The sequence below is a fragment of the Xyrauchen texanus genome, chromosome 12 (assembly GCF_025860055.1).
Source record: "Xyrauchen texanus isolate HMW12.3.18 chromosome 12, RBS_HiC_50CHRs, whole genome shotgun sequence".
In the NCBI taxonomy this organism is placed as follows: domain Eukaryota; kingdom Metazoa; phylum Chordata; class Actinopteri; order Cypriniformes; family Catostomidae; genus Xyrauchen; species Xyrauchen texanus.
Genome location: NC_068287.1, coordinates 10112254 through 10130127, shown reverse-complemented (window position 1 = coordinate 10130127; position 17874 = coordinate 10112254). Strand labels below are relative to the sequence as shown.

At 35.5% G+C, this 17874-nt stretch overlaps 1 protein-coding gene across 1 annotated transcript; it reads left to right on the top strand.

Annotated features, from left to right (window-relative positions):
* Positions 1-2687: 2687 nt before the first annotated feature.
* LOC127653161 (protein crumbs homolog 3-like) lies at positions 2688-16246 on the top strand. Its single transcript, XM_052139727.1, has 4 exons — positions 2688-3018; positions 4103-4306; positions 12415-12461; positions 13988-16246. Exons 2-4 carry the CDS (start codon positions 4201-4203, stop codon positions 14192-14194), a joined length of 360 nt encoding a protein of 119 aa, XP_051995687.1. The 5' UTR covers positions 2688-3018; positions 4103-4200; the 3' UTR covers positions 14195-16246.
* The last annotated feature ends 1628 nt before the right edge of the window (positions 16247-17874 follow it).

Genomic DNA, 17874 nt, shown 5'->3' with positions numbered 1-17874 from the left:
AAATTCTGTAATCTTTAATTCCATCCCAAGATGAGTAACAAGAGTCTATGATCAACCCACAGCTGTTTTGCAGCATATGGGGGCCATAAGCAAATTCCTACTTGGCCCCAAACAAATTCCCCCCAATACCACACAATACAGTCTTTAACTAATTTGAATATTTAAACTTAAAATTGTAATATATTAATTAGACAAAGCGCACAAAAAAAAAAAAAAAAAAAACCAGCCCCAACAACAACAATAAATTAAAAAGGAATGTTCAATACAAGTTAAGCTCAATTGACAGCATTTGTGGCATAATATTGACTACAATAAAATTTATTCAGACTCGTTCCTCCTTTTCTTGAAAAAAGTGAGGCACTTGCAATGTGCTTACATTACTAATTACATTACATTATAATTTGTCTACATTACATCGTCAATGATACGAAGTTTTAAAATTGGCTATAACTTCACACAGAAAAGGTTAGTGATTTTATCACACTAAAATCTCATTCACAGGCATGTCCTTTATGTGTTGTGTCTAAACTTTTGAAACAGTGAGTATTTTAACGTTAAAAATTGGCCTCATTCACTACCAAGTGCCTCACTGGAGCCTCATTTTTTTTCTTTTTAAGAAAAGGGTAGAAATACTTACTCAACATTATGTCACAAATGCTGTCGATTGAGCTTCACTTGTATTGAACCTGGAATATTCCTTTAAGGAAAATTCACTTTTTTTTTTAATTCAACGTATTTCTTTTTATTGAATATTGATGGAGCAACAAAATTTGTGTGAAAAGAAATACAAATAGAAGGTTGTTTTCATTCAAATTTAGTGTTTGTACCCAAAATACTATCCTTTCACTTAAAAAAAAAGCTTTGATTTAATGACCTTGAACAAAACTGAAAATGATAAATAAGTATTCTTTCTCAAAATAAAATTGTACATTTCAGGTATTTTCATTAGCTACATAAATTTAGCAGCAAAATAGCGCCCTCAACTGATAACTGTTATGAGCATCATGGCATAAAACTGGCATTAAGCCTCAATAATTATCTGCAAGGACAATGCTATGAGAATGCGCAAAATGACTGACAGGCAGAAAGCATCACATTTTTGTTTGCTGTTTACACAATCTAGTGCTGTCACAGGGACTGGTGAGATCTCTCACGACACCTATTTTTGTGCTATCTTTCAGGGAGAAGGAACATTTTCTGCATACTATTCCATAAAAAAATACCCTGTGGTGCCCTTTACCACCCTATTTTCCTAAACTTTTGACCAATACTGGTTAGACAAGATCAAAGCATGACACAAAACATACCCCTAGCATTAGCTAATGGTGTTTGGTTATGTTTTGTTTGTATTTCTTTCTTTCTTTCTTTCTTTTTTTAAGGGAACCAATACCTAATGTTCTAGGTACATTCTATTTAGATTCAGTTTTTCTATAACCATAAACTAACCCTTCTAGAATGCTGCAGGGAGGTTTTTGTGACAACATAAAAATAACTTTTTGATAACATTCTCTAATGTTTAATTTTATGTTTTAATGTTATGGTTACTTGAATGTTCATTAAAAATGTCTAAAAATTAATGTCTGTGATGAAGTCATTGGTTATTTGGAATAATTTACTTCAGTATCAATGTCCGGTGCTGAGGTACGTGTTTTTAAGAAATGCAAAATCAAGGCTCAATTTTCACTATGATAGATAAAAATAAATAAATAAAACTTGTCTCAGGAAATCTAACATAACATATTAATGAAAAAATTACATCTTACATATTAATGTAATCCTCCATATTATGTGTGATTATGTGTTTAGCTTATTCAATTAAATGATTGTTCAGAACTTGGATTGCAGATTTATTATTGATGTACAACAGTGTTTCAGAAGGAATATCGGATAGACAGTGTTAGGGGAACATTAGAAGAGTGTTAGGGGAACATTCTCTAACCCTACAGTGAATGTTTTTTGTAAAAACATTAAAGAGAACATTAGAATGTCCATTCTGTGGGAACCCCAAATTATTAGCTGGATGCACATATAAAAGAATAGAAGAAGAAGAAGAAAAAATAGGCTATTATTGTGGTTGTTATTTTCTTTTTCATTTTTTACTTTATCTATAGAGTATCTCAGTCCTGGGCCAGTTTTAGGCTAATTTAGACCTTTAGGCATTTCCGTGTGCGCGCGTGTGAGTGTGTGTTTGTGCGTGCGCGCGCGCGCGCGCATCGACGGACCAACAGTCACGAGGTGGTTAATCATTTTTGTTCAGAGGAGCTAAGTCTGTTGAAAGGCATTAACAGAATTGTGGCATTCCAAAAATGTTGAACATTCTTTTAAGATTAACGGTCCATCAGCCACCACACGAGGTCGCAACACGGACCGTTTGAAAACAATTCAAGCTAAAGTTACTGATAACTAAATATGACAGCGATAAAGAAATTAAGTCAATATTGTGTTATGAATCACAATAACCGTATCAATAAAACTAGCTATTTAAAACGTCAAAGTAATCAGATACAGAGGCAAAGCATTTAACATCCTCATGATATTCAAACTGACAAGAGTACAAGGCTTAAAACAGTGATAGATAAGTAACTATTGTAAAGAGCTGAGTGAGCACGAGTCTGCGCATCGCTCCAGTGCGCAGGTGGATTTTTGCGCACAATAGCGCGTCTGTCTCGCGCCACAGGTAGTGGCCGGACTCAGGTGTTGTAACACGACACTCAACCATGTGATCGGCGATGGGAATTTAGAAAGACGAAAAAGCCTTCAACAGACCAGCGATCCCTCAACACACAATAGGCTTACCAAACGCACAAGGTCACCAGTGAAAGCGGGAACGGATCTCGAAGGATAATGTGTTATTATAAGCAGGATATCAATAAGAAACTGGAGTGTCGCGGTAGTTTCGGTTTAAAAACTGCGTTTCTCCGGTAAGGTGAGGCGGAAGCGACCTGTGATCAAGTACATTGGATATAAAGCGAACATATATACAGGATACCTGTTCGGATTACGAAAGTGGCCACAAAGGTGTGTGTGTGTGTTTTTTTTTTTAAATCTATATTTATATTTTATTATCTATATGTTTTGTGCATCGTAGGCTATTAACGTTTCCCTGAACAACACAACGCAAATAAGGTGGAAGGAGTGGAATCCATTTCTTATTATTAGTTAATGCATTAGGTATAATTTTCTTTACAGCATTTATTAATCTACGTTCATTTTAGTTAATAAAAAATATACAACTGTTCATTGGTAGTTCATGTTAGTTCCTAGTGCATTAACTAATATTAACAATGATTTTTAAAATGTATTACTCTATGTTGAAATTAACATTAACCAAGTTATAAGAAATAATAAATGCTGTAACACTTTACAAAAAGGTTCCATTAGTTAACATGAATTAACAATGAACAATTCTTATGAAGCATTTATTAAACTTAGTTAATGTTGCTTTCAACATATACTAATGCATATTTAAAATCAAAGGTTGTATTAGTGAACATTAGTTAATGCACTAACTTACAATGAACAGTTTAACTAACATTAACAAAGATTAGTATGATGTAACATATATTGTTCATTGTTAGTTCATGTTAACTAGTGTTGTTTACTAATGTTAACAAATGAAACCTTATTGTAAAGTGTTACCAATGAATGTATATGTTGTGCACTGAATGAAGAGTAAACGTTTAAAAAACATAATAATAAAACATTTGTTACTTGATCAGTCAATGAGTTTCTTAGAATTAAATTCACTCAAAACATCCGGAAGCTCTTAAATATTTGCATAATTTATAGCCTATACACATGGTGACTTTTTCTTAAAAGCAGGTTGATGCATAAGAAATGAAACTCAAGCAAAGGCTGTTTTGGGATAATTGAGTGCACAAAATGTAAACCTTCTTTTTTCACTAGCATGCCATTTTCAGCTATTTAAATCAGTTTAAGCAAGCACAGACGATTGTTTGAACTCAATATTTGATAAAATAATGGGTCTCTCCATACTAAATTACTAACCAGTATCAGTATATACAGTCACAGGTCTGTCTGTTATAAACAGTCAAAGCAATCAAATCTGCAAAGCAACTTTTCTTCTTCTCCTTTTATGCAGCTTGCCAGAGACGGACTATTTTTATTCCTTTGATCTGGAATAAAATGATTTATTGATCACTTCTGATCCACCCTACCAAGAGCATCAGTCCCTTTTGGATGAGGGTAGGGGTGCAGATTGACTCCGTCTCGGAGATGATACAGCAGGTTGGGCTATTGGCAGGGAGTATTCTGCCTCTGCTTCTCAGGAATGCGTTGGCTAATGGTGAGTCACTCGCTCCACCTCTATACTGCCATGTCCGAAACTGAACTTTGCATTCGAGAAGAGAGTATCCGGATTATGAATCACTGCATTCAGCAGCTCAATGGAGTTACATCAGATTAATTAACACACTAAGGTACTAAAATCTAAGGTAACAAACCATTTAGTTGCCAGATTGTGTCTGGAACACTTTAGACAAGCTCAATCATGCCAGTTTCCTGCATAAACATTCAAGGTATTGTTGGAAGGCCATCAAATGAATACATAACACCCATTTAAGGTAAAAAATAAAAAGTAAACCTGAAAAGTTTTAATCATAGACTTTGTATGGGCGAACCACATGAAACCTGGTATGAACATGCCCATGACATGTTTCACCTCAAAATCAAAAGGAAAAAATAAGTAGTTATATTTTTTCATATTTTTCATATTTATATATATATATATATATATATATATATATATATATATATATATATATATATATATATATATATATATAAAAGGATCATTAAGATGTGTTTTTTTTGCATTGTGACTAGGGCTGTCATGATTATGAAATTTGGTTGACGATTAATTGTCAACTTTCAAATAACTCTAATGAACTTTGCAGCTTGTTGCTAGCTAGTAACTCTGCAACTAATGATTATTTTGATAATCGATTAATCTAACGATTATTAGAACAATTATTCAACTATTTTGCGATTATTGCACCAATTATCATTAGCTCTTAACCGATTATTCAGGTTGTGTCCTGACTTAAAATGTTGTATTAAACATGCTTACTAACAATAAAGAGTACAAAATCATCTTTTAAAATACCTCTAAATGACATTCACTGAATAAAGGGGAAAAATATTTGTATTAAGTTTAATTCAGTAAAGAATTATCAAGTTGTTATCAAGTGTTTTTGTCTTGTTTTCCATTTAAAATGGTCTATAAATCCGTAAAACAAGATCCATTTAATTGAGAAGCAACATGTAAGATATGTAGACTTGCTTTAAGAGAATGTATCTTAAATATATGTGTATTTTCACTTGGTTATACTTCTGCGAGGGCAGTTAAGACAAAATCTATTCTCTAAATGCAAGTCTACATATCTTATATGCTGCTTCTCAGGTGAATGTGTCTTTTTAACATTCTCAGATAATACATTTTCTTCAGCAGTATAGCTGCTTAAGTAAATGTATGCTGTTTAAAGGAGTTTTAGATATTTATATTGGAAGACAAAACAAAAACAAAATCATTCCATATTTAACTCACAAAAAAAACAAACCCTATCTCGTATTAATAATACTGCAAATTGCCAATTTTCTTCCTGATAAGAAATGTACAGTGACGCATATAATAAGTCACGAGCCATCACTTTATAATATATCTGCATTAAGCATGCATGCTCGAGGGATGAGCGTCCCCGTGACAGAGTGTGCATCAGCCGGATGCAGTTTCAATCTCCCCCCCTCAGATCAGGACAATATGTGCAACTCATAGAAGAGGTGCTGACCGCACAGAGAATTTGTAGTCATTTAAATGATCTGCTTCCGTATAATTTGAACTTTAATAAAGCTGAAACGCATTAAATATAACTGTATTTAAGATGTAACGCCGGGGTGTTTCCTTTAAAGAGCTCTGACTCCATTTATTCCACAACAAGAGTACTTCTGTATTTACTCATTTGGTATTTTTGCATTATAATGCAAAAATATCATCTGTATCATCAATATATCATCTGAAGCTGTTTGTAAAGTTTAGAGTGCATCGGGACTGTGAGATGTGTAATTCTTCCTCTTCTCAGTCTGGCACGAGCTGCAGTGCTGCTCAGGGTTTATTGTGATCTCATGTTATGTTAAATGAGATCAAATGACTATTCGACAATGAAACTCTTTATCGACAATTTTTATTGTTGACTTTGTCGATAACATCGACTAATCGTTTCAGCCCTGCTGGCTAGTAACAATCACATTGGTATATCGTATATATGTTTGTACTGTATAAAAAGTAAGGTGCTGCTGAGAATTAACAGATCCTCAATCAGTCATTATACAGATCATCCCCCCAGTATTTGCTTCATATGAAAATCAACGGATTCTTTAATAGTAATATATTCAACTTTAACACTTGTTCCACTCTCTACAATGGTAACCAAAAATATTCAACATGACAGAAACCAGATTCAAGATTTTTGGCTGAAGGTTCAAACTTATTTGTGTGATGTTTTGGGCACTGATATTTTGCTTTGCCCCAGACTTTATATTTTGTGCGATGGAGCAGTCATACATTTTGAGGACAAATATATAACAAATTGGGTTCTGACTAGCATTATGATTGGCAAACAAATTATTTTAAGGGGTTCGAAGTCAGACAGAGCACTACCATTTCCTCAGTGGTGTGCGGAGACGGGGAAGGCGGCAGCGTTTGAATAGATAGCAGGTAGAAGGCTGGGGTTTGGGGACTTGTTTTTCAGGAAGTGGCTAGTTTTGGTGGTTTTGGGGGACTCTCTAGGAAGGGATGAGGAGAGAGAAGTTTAGTTTAATTATGTATGTTTATTATATATTTTATTTATTCATGATTTATTGGTTTGTTTGTTGTGTGTGTATTATTTTATGTGACCACGGGGCTGTTCATTGGGGGTTAGGGTGGGGTTGGTGTTTGGGGAGGGATATTAGTGGGGTTAGAAGTTAAATGTTGATTCTGTGTGAATGTGTTTTTCTCTGTTGGGTTTTTTCTTTGAATCAATAAAAAATGTTGATTACAAAAAAAAACATGACAGAAACCCCACTAAATCCCAACATAACAGGACATTAAACACGAAGAAGTTTCATTTTGTGTTGAAATACATTCAAATTAAATTTTAATATATTCTCCCAATCCAGTCCCGTTCAAAGCATTCTGGGAACTGGAAATCCCCTGGCCTGTTTCAGTAATACATTGATGCACATATTATTATTATACACAAAACAATTATATTAACTGAAAATAGATGGATTGTACACCATGAAATTATATTGAGACTAAATGCTACAGAATTGTGTTCCATTAACTCATTTTAAATAAGTTATTGAGCAAACGGTAAAAATACTGGGGAGCGAACACCATCCGTTAGAAGTCTGAAGCCATTTGAACATTTCATAGCAATGTGATCAAATCTTTATTTGATGAATGTGTTAAATACGTTAAAACGGTTAAACTGCCTTTCAAAAATATAGGGTCACTCGCTCATTCTTTAATATAATTTTTTTTTTTTTTTACATTTTATAATAATAGTAAAGTCATCACTATGGAATAACATAAATGTAAATATGGGAATTATGTTGTGACTAAACAAAATCCAAAATAAATCAAAACTGTTATATTTTAGCATCTTCAAAGTATTCACCCTGTGCCTAGAATTTGCAGACATGAACTCTTGACATTTTCTCAAGCAACTCCTTGAGGAATCATTCTGGGATGCTTTTTAAACAGTATTGAATGAGTTCCCATCTATGTTGGGCACTTATTGGCTGCTTTTCTTTATGATTTGGTCAAGTCATCAATTTCAAAAATTTTTTTTTTTAAATTACATTTTAGTTTTGTTATTAAATGAATATGGTGGCAAAATTAGTACAAAACAAATGTTAAACATTTAAGCAAACGCCTTCAGATCAAAAGATTTTTAAGATCATGAGAAACATTTCAGTCAAGTGACCCCAAACTTTTAAACAGCAGTGTACCTTGGACTATATGCAACATAATTATATTCTCATCTCAAACATAAATATATAAAGTTGATTTCAAGTGTACTGGTTTAGTATTTTCAGTAGAGCTGCTTTTCCTTTTTTCAGTGTACTTTGCATATGGCCCTATGGGCTTTTTGAAAATTATTATTACTTTTCCTCTCATACTTCATTATGAGAGTCCTGTAACAAGTTATTTTCTTATTTAAAAGTCTCCACGCACTTTTGTCCTTGAGGGATTATTTACTCTCCTGTAAATAATTAACATTTTTGCTTTTTCTATTGGATCCTCCCAGTCTCTCTTTCTCTCTTTGTGTGGGTGTGTGGTGGTGTGGTGGTGGTGGGGGGTGTTTTGTGCTGTGATAGCTTTGTAGAGGTGTAAACATTACTTTTAATGATGACTGTGCAAGTGTAATATTTCGTCTGAAGCTAAGTCAACAGTTTGCACCTTGTGCTCTGACCATTTCTCAAGAACATTTTGCACACTGTGGCTTGCCAAAGTGCAGTGATCATGTGTATCAAAATTTGATTTAACAGATTTAACAAAGTTGGCAAACTTTGAGATGATTAGGGTATTAGGGATTGTTGTTGCTTACAAAATTTAGGCTAAGTGTGAGGCACCAATTAATACGTTACTGCTCACAAAACCTTATTTCAATTATTTACAATATCTGTATCCAATTAGATTCCAAATGTTTAATTATTAAAAACACAGTTAACATCTAGTTAAAAAATCTTCTACTTGTGTTTTTCACTACATAATCACAAGGAAGAATGACAGTATTCAATAGACAGAACAATATGTAGTAAAAAAATACATAGTTATATTTCACGTAAGTAAATATTGGCGTTAATGCTGTACATGAAAAATGAATCGGTTTATTAAAACAGACATTTTGAACTTATTGACACAAATTAAATCAAACTTATACAAACTCCTACGGCATTTACCATTACCAGTGCAGGGTCAAAAATCTTGTAATCAGATTACAGTTACTGACTTTCAATGAATTTAATTACTTTTATAGGGTTATGCTTATTTCTAATGTATTATTAATGTAGAAATGTGAGGTGCTGCATGTATGACTTGTGTGTAACAATGAACAAGGAAGAAATATAGACATTATTTTGAATTTGTTGAGCAGTAAAGTGTTTTAGAAAGTAACTTCAAAGAAAAGTAACTAGTAATGTGATTACCTTTCAATGAAGTAATAAGTAGTTTAATTAAAATTTTAGAGAAGTAATTTGTAATTTGTTGTGGATTACCGGTACTATTTTGAAGTAATTTACATAACGGTGCCCTCGTGTGTGAGTCGGGACTAGAAAAACTAGTCAAGTGACACTGATTTTTGGAAAGTTTATGGCCTAATAAAAAGCACATTAAAATCATTGTGACATTAGCAATGTTGGTTTATTTTATATCTCTAGGCAAAATCAGTGCAAATATATTGTGAAGATTTGATGTATAATCCAGCTTCATTTTCCCTGAGCGCAAGATAAGATATCAATATTTCTGGTCTGTTTTCCTGGAAAATAATAATGATGAATTTTAAGTGTACATGTATATCGGCTAAATGTTTATTTAGTCAGTAACATGAGTATTTTGATGGCTTTAAAGCTTGCAGGCATCTCTTTTGTGTGCTAATGAGTAGTTACTCCAACTCAATCTGTTTGCAAGATCCACATTTTAAAAATGCACTGAATGTTTAGGTGTTTTGTTTCATGATGTCACTTTTAAATTGTGAGATTGCACCACTGCAAAGTATACAGTATACCATTTAACACACCATTTGATGTGGAACAAAACCCAAGTTCCTTTTCTTTTATGAATGTTCGGTACACATTTGCTTCCTTTTCTCACCTGTGTGTAAACTACTGTAAATTTAGCCTGAATTATGAGTACCTTACAGTATTATGACGTACAGTACCTGGATGTCATAGTGGTGTGACTTGCAATGATATTGATGATGATCACATTTAAAGGGACAGTTCACCCAAAAAAGAAAATTCTCTCATCATTTACTCACCCTCATGCCATCCCAGATGTGTATGACTTTCCTTCTTCTGCTGAACTCAAACAACGATTTTTAGAAGAATATCTCAGCTCTGTAGGTCCATACAATGCAAATGAATGAGGCCAGAACTTCAAAAGGTCCAAAAAGCACATAGAAGCAGCATAAAAGTAATCTATAAGACTCTATAAGATGTGGGTGAGTAACAGATCAATATTTGTTACTATAATTTCACCTCACTGCCCAGTAGGTGGTGATATGCACAAATAATGTGAATGGCCAAAAACACATGTAAAAGAATGTGAAAGAGAAAGTGGAGAATTACAATAAAAAATGACTTCTGTTTCTCACCCACACCTATCACGTCGCTTCTGAAGACATGGATTTAACAACTGGAGTTTTGTGGATTACTTTTATGCTGCCTTCACAGTTCTGGTCACCATTCACTTGCATTGTATGGACCTACAGAGCTGAGATATTCCTCTAAATATATTCATTTGTCTTAGCAGAACAAAGAATGTCATACTTTCTGGGTTGGCATGAGATAATTTACATTTTGTCAACTACTTGAAATACAAATGATAATTCATGTACATGAAATGGATCTGTTTAAAGCATCGTGATTCAGTCAAATTTACTGAACAGAAGGTGTGTTTGTGTGCATGTCACTTTAAGTGGAACTTGTATCAAGCCCAACAGATGTTGTTTTCAAACAATGGTTCACTCCACTATTTAATATTGCTTCATAATAGCCCGTATTCCAAGATTATATGGATTATATTAGTAAATAGGTTTACAGTGCATTTTCAAGATGTTTTCTGCTGAGTTCAGTGCACTACATGAGGTCAAAAGTGGGCTTAGTGCAGAAACTTGCACATATGTTTCTGCTACATAACAGCACTCTGCTTAAGCAGACAGTGCAAATACTGTAATCTGGGCACCAAAATAAATAAATATGCCTTGCTTTCTATGAAATATGAAATGGGCCTAAAGAAAAAGTGTTAAAGTGCTACTTTAACTGCAACAGTATAATAAAAGAGCTGTATCTCATAAAAATCTCATAAAATGCCCGATCTCATAAAAATCATGTGACTATGGTGACATCACATGGCTCCTTTCACGTATTGCAGCAGTTCCGAGGTGAAATGCCACTGTGTGGCACGTACTATCAAGTATTAAATCAACAAAACTTACCTTCCTACCCTGAAACTTAAAAAGTGTCATGAAAAGCTCATTTGAGATGAAAAACACAATTGATGAAGCAACCATGTCATTTTGTGCTGCTTCTATGACACTTTCAGCTCAAAGTCTGGAATAATGTACAGATTTTGCTGTTTTGAAAAGGAAATTGGTACTTTAATTCACCAAAGTGGCATTCAACTGATCACAAAGTATAGTCAGGACATTACTGATGTAAAAACAGCACCATCACTATTAGAAAAAAGTCATTTTTGATCAAATTTAGACAGGCCCCATTTCCAGTAACCATCACTCCAACACCTTATCCTTGAGTAATCATGCTAAATTGCTAATTTGGTGCTTCATTTGCCATTATATCAAACACAGTTAAAAGCTATTTGGTTTATTAAATGAAGCTTAACGTTGTTTCTGAGTTGCCACAGTATGCAATAGACTGGCATGTCTGAATTTCAATATTAGGTCAAAAATGGCAAAAAGAAACAGCTTTCTCTAGAAACTCATCAGTCAATCATTTCTGTGAGAAAAGAAGGCTATACAATTCTTGAAATTGCCAAACTAATGAAGATTTCATACAAAGGTGTACAGTACAGTCTTCAAAGACAAAGGACAACTGGCTCTAACAAGCACAGAAAGAGATGTGGAAGGCCAGATGTACAACTAAACAAGTACATCAGAGTCTCTAGTTTGAGAAATAGACCCCTCATATATCCTCCGCTGACAGCTTCATTGAATTCTACTCGCTCAACACCAGTTTCATGTACAACAGTAAAGAGAAGACTCAGGGGTGCAGCCTTATGGGAAGAATTGCAAATAAAGTGTGTGAGAAGTGCCCGACAAGACAGTCACATCTATGGCAAGTGCTACAGGAATTGTGGGGTGAAATGTCACCTGAGTATCTGGACAAACTGACATCTAAAATGCCAAGGAACTGCAAAGCTGTCATTGCTGCACGTGCCGATTTTTCTGATGAGAACTCTTTGAAGAAGTTCTGAAAATGTTTTTTAAACTGTAATAGTAATTTTTCATGTTATTAATGTCCTGACTATACATTTTGATCAGTTGAATGCCACTTCAATTCTTTCCATAAGAGCAAAATCTGTACATTATTCCAAACTTTTGCCCGCCAGTGTATATATTCTTATAATCTGTTGGTTTTTATCTCATCGTAATGGTTTCTTTTTTTCAGAGACCACCACAATGTCTAGCAACACTACAGCTTCAACTCCAAGGAAAGTAAGTAGAGTTCCCCTTCTGTCACTCACGATGTAGTGACACTAGTGGTCGAGCTCGAGAGCCCGAGACACCTTCAGATCTTTGAGAAAAGGCCAATGAGAATTGGCGAGTAGAATTTGCATGCCACTCCCCCAGACATATGGGTATAAAGGGGAGGCGGGAACGCGGATTCATTCGATTTTCTCTTCAGAGCCGAGCAGTTGTGTTTCAGTAAGCTGAAGCACCCTGGGTGCTTCGACAGCGCTCTAAAAGAGTATGAGCAGGCACAGTGATGTTGAACATCTTTTTAAAGATGCCTTTCTGTCACTGTGCAGTTCCTGGATGTGGTCATTACCTCTCCACCTCTGACAGTCACTATCACTGCCTCACGTGTCTGGGCCCAGATCACGTTGAGGGAGTGTTCGTGGATGGTTCATTTTCTCATTGCGAGAACATGACCATGGCAACATTGCGGTTGTAACTTTCCTTCTTTCGAGGGAAAGCCACTTCAGCTGTCCCCCGCGCTGGTCCTTATACCTACCAGCACTGGCTCCAGACCCGAGTCCCGTGGTAAGCATGTGCCGCGGCACACATCGCGCGGCTCTCACGGACACCTGTCGCTGCCTTTTCAGCCCTTGGACAGATCATGCATTCCTGCGGGCTGGAGTCCCCATACAGGCTATTGTCTCGGCTTCTCAGTGTAAAAACCTGAATGAATCCGCATTCCAGCCTCCCTTTTATACCTGTATGTCGGGGGGAGGGGCATGCAAATTCTACTCGTTTGGCCCTCTCATTGGCCTTTTCTCAAAGATCTGAAGGTGTCTCGGGCTCTCGAGATCAACCCCTAGTGTCACTACATTGGCACAACGTCTCGTTCCCTCTGTCAGGGAATGAGGTTACGACAGTAACCGAGACGATTTTCATTATGTGTTATAGGGTTTCTCTTTTCTCTGTATTGGAATGAAGGGATAAACTGTCTATAGATTCATATCTATTTATTTATAAATATAAATTTATAAATAAATATAATAAAAAAAAAGTTTTAGGATTTTGAAATATTTTAAATAAAGAAAAGTTATGACAGGAAATTAAGAAGTATTTAAGATTCTGTGCTATTTCACATTATTAATCAAATTTAGTTTTTCAAATTTGAGTTATCATTTGTCATGTTAACTCGAGTGCATGCTGCCATTAAAGCAAAAGTGGAACATACTGAATACTTAAAGTCTGAAATGCATGTACATTATATTGCATACATTTTATTGTAATTAAAAATGTTTTATTAAAATAAGAAAAATACCAAATTTGATTTCTCACTTTCAAATTGTTCAGACATTTGGATCCAACTAGGTGTTATCGACTTTTGGCCAATATCTCTTTAATCTTGCCAGTGCTAAGAGCTAATTTAAGATGCAAAATATTTGCACCACAATTTCACAGCATGCCTTGGAATGAAAACATGTCACCTGTGTGCCAGTTTTGGAAATATCTGATCTAGATCAAGCCAGTGGTTTGGTTGATTAATGTTTCTACTTTTCTTTGTCCAGGACAACATTGTGGCCATTGTAGTACCAACTGTCGTCCTGGGGCTGTTAGCTATTTTGACGGCAGTTCTGGTATTTCTGTTCTGCGTTGTCAAAAAGAAGAGACAGACGGAGGGGACATATCGACCCAGTGCAGAGGAGCAGACAGGAACAAGCAGCGTTGAGACGCCAGATGCCCTCAAACTACCCAAGGAGGAGAGACTGATTTGATGCACTCGGGTTTATGATTAGCCTGAAGCACATGATAATGACTCAAAATGGTCAAACAGATAAACATTATCATAGCACACTTTCTGAAGGGGCAAGGCACAAATTTAGCCAAATGTTTTGGCTAAACAAAGCGAGTCTGACTACTTGGATGAAACTTGAAGGAATCCTGATCCACTCTGTAAAGGCAACATGTTTCACAGGGCATATTAGTGAACCAAATATTTATCAGAAGAAATCATTGCAATAAAGGTTCACCCAAAAATGAAAATTCTGTCATGACTTTCTCACACTGATGTTGTCCCATACCCGTTTTTATTTTTATGTGGAACACAAAAGGAGACATTTTAATGAATAGCCCCTTTCTCACATACTGTCCTGGTACTTCCGCCTTGAACTTTCATGATGATAACTACTAAGAGGAACGTCTCACCCAAAATGACTTTTCCCTCTTGCATTCGCACATGCAAAAGTAACCAGGAGAAATGAGGCACTCAGCCTATTTTAACCGTGCAGCTCACGCTGAATTGTGAACTCAGAAGAAAACATTCTCTCTAAGTGGCTAAGAGGAAGAATAGTTGAACTATAGAAAACGACGTAAAGTAAAAGTACCTAAAACAGGCTTAAGTTCCTGTAGTGGGAAAGGACCTAATATTTTGGTCCATCTTGTCAATACAACGGCAGTTGATTGTGCCACACTTTAAAGCTTTAAAAAGCACCTAAAAGTAGTCCATGCGACTTAACAGTGGCTAGTGTGTTCATCTGAGAATGTTGTTTTATCTTTTCTCTCATAGCGCTCATTTACTGCCATTATATTAAAAAGATGGACCAGAATTGTTTCTAAAATGTCTCCATTTTTTTCAAACATAAGCAAGTTATATTTGTTAAGAATGACAAGAGGGTTAGTAAATTATGACAGAATGTCCATTTTTGACTGCACTGTTCCTTTAAACAGAAACACCACACCAGCATGGTAGAATCACATGGACATTTTGGCAATCAGATATGTGGAGTGATTTACTCCAGACTAGAAGAGGCTATTTGCATATCAGGATGAATACTTTTGTCGACAGATCTGCTCTTATTGTTCTTTCATCTCTAGCATCGACATTTAATTCTTATTTTAAATTATAAGCTTTTCCCTGAATGCTGCATTGGTTGTATTCCATTTTATTGGTTGCTTTAAAAAATATCAATAACATATTCTACAAATATCAGTGTTTCTATATGTAAAGTGAAGTGTGTACTTTATTTGCCACCGTTGACACAAAAGGGAATTGCAATCTGTTTGTGTGAGTGTGCCGACTAGGTTGGACTTAACTGCTTTGTCTCAACCAATGATGTGAGTTTGGGGCTGGACTACTTATTTGTCTGAACAAGTCCAAACTTGATTTATAGGAATGCAATTCTGTTTGGTCTGCTAGTGGCGCAGAAATTACATACTTAACCTTTAAATACTGATTTTGACATCCAGATGCTCACAGATCAGGATATCTTGTTGAACCACATAGATTATTTCAGAAGCTGAATTTGGCGTGATTTGCCTCAGATATATTTATCAAAATGTAATTAATCTGATATAACATTTCCAGAAATTTTATCAGTGTAACAATGAATTGTACTAGGAAACATTTTTAATTGTTTTATCATAACACAAATGTTTACACCCAAATAATTTCATGCAATCTATTTAGTTTGAGTGCCTGCATCTAATTTTTACTGTTGTGTCTAAGGACAGAATGTCACTTGACACACTACTGTAAACATAATCATATTGTATATGTACTGCAGTTCATATTTATGTACTAAAAATACAAAGAAATTATTTAAAAAAAGACATATGATTGAAGATCTCTGAAACTGCAACTGGAAAGATATGCTTGGAAATTTTACACTGCAATTAGTGGTTGAGTGATTCAGGTTTTTGACTGGTAAACAAACATCTTTACAGCCAGGTGACCAATGGCTAATATACTGGCCTATACAGTGTAATACAATCTAATAATAGCAAATGTGATGTACAGTAAAATGGCTATTTATTTGACCAATATATACTCAAAATCACCTATAAGTATTGGAAAACAGAAAATGTGCACTATCCATTGACAAGGCTGCAGGCAAATCTTGGAACTGAATCTGGGCAGAACCGCTTATGTTAATCAGCCAAGTGGGCAAAGCTGACGGCTGGTGCAGACAAACTCAAAATAGTCCAATATCAGTCGATTTAATCAACCTGGCCTAATTTAAATTACATAAATGTCCTGTGCTTATGACGGCTGAAACTTGTAAAACTGGGTCTGCAGAAGAGGTGTTCTGGAAAGCATAGCAATTACACAGTATTGCTTGAGGCTGTGTCTCACAATATTGCTTTGCAAGAGCAATGCAAGGCCTTATTACTAGGACTTGATCTTAACAACATGCCTGTTCAGTGACAGCACTCTCTAGTGGTAGCTTATTCTTTTAGAAAATTCAGTGAGTGCATCTACATGCACATCACTATGCTGATAACCAGGGGCGTCAATTTGTTTAAGAAAGTGTTAAAAAAGTGTGATTTTTTTTTTTAATTAATGTGATTATTTAATCCGTAAAATAACACAGTAAATTCTGGGATTTTGTGAGTCAGTGGATAAATATTAGGATTAGTGAACTCTTATCCTGACTGTTTGGAATCACTGTAAAGTTTTTACCTCTGTTTCAGGAGTTCTGGGTTCCAATCCATCCTTATACAGGTGAAACTCGAAAAATTAGAATATCATGCAAAAGTTCATTAATTTCAGTAATTCAACTTAAAAGGTGAAACTAATATATTATATAGACTCATTACAAGCAAAGTAAGATATTTCAAGCCTTTATTTGATATAATTTTGATGATTATGGCTTACAGCTTATGAAAACCCCAAATTCAGAATCTCAGAAAATTAGAATATTACATGAAATCAATAAAAAAAAGGATTTTAAATACAGAAATGTCGGCCCTCTGAAAAGTATAATCATGCATATGTACTCAGTACTTGGTTTGGGCTCCTTTTGCATTAATTACTGCCTCAATGCGGCGTGGCATGGATGCTATCAGCCTGTGGCACTGCTGAGGTGTTATGGAAGACCAAGATGCTTCAATAGCGGCCTTCAGCTCTTCTGCATTGTTTGGTCTCATGTCTCTCATCTTTCTCTTGGCAATGCCCCATAAATTCTCCATGGGGTTCAGGTCAGGCGAGTTTGCTGGCCAATCAAGCACAGTAATACCATGGTCATTGAACCAGGTTTTGGTACTTTTGGCAGTGTGGGCAGGTGCCAAGTCCTGCTGGAAAATGAAGTCAGCATCTCCATAAAGCTTGTCTGCTGAAGGAAGCATGAAGTGCTCTAAAATGTCCCGGTAGACGGCTGCGTTGACTCTGGACTTAATAAAGCACAGTGGACCAACACCAGCCGATGACATGGCTCCCCAAACCAACACAGACTGTGGAAACTTCACACTGAACTTCAAGCATCTTGGATTGTGTGCCTCTCCATTCTTCCTCCAGACTCTGGGACCTTGGTTTCCAAATGAGATGCAAAATTTGCTCTCATCAGAAAAGAGGACTTTGGACCACTGAGCAACAGACCAGTTCTTTTTTTCTTTAGCCCAGGTAAGACGTTTGACATTTGAAGCCCATGTCCAGGACCCGTCTGTGTGTGGTGGCTCT

Bases quoted from the DNA above. Each gene is read 5' to 3' on its own strand.
- LOC127653161 (XM_052139727.1), top strand. From the start codon at position 4,201: ATGAGGGTAGGGGTGCAGATTGACTCCGTCTCGGAGATGATACAGCAG. The intron at 4,307-12,414 runs GTGAGTCACTCG...TCTTTTTTTCAG, and splicing joins CAGGAATGCGTTGGCTAATG to AGACCACCACAATGTCTAGC. The intron at 12,462-13,987 runs GTAAGTAGAGTT...TTCTTTGTCCAG, and splicing joins CAGCTTCAACTCCAAGGAAA to GACAACATTGTGGCCATTGT.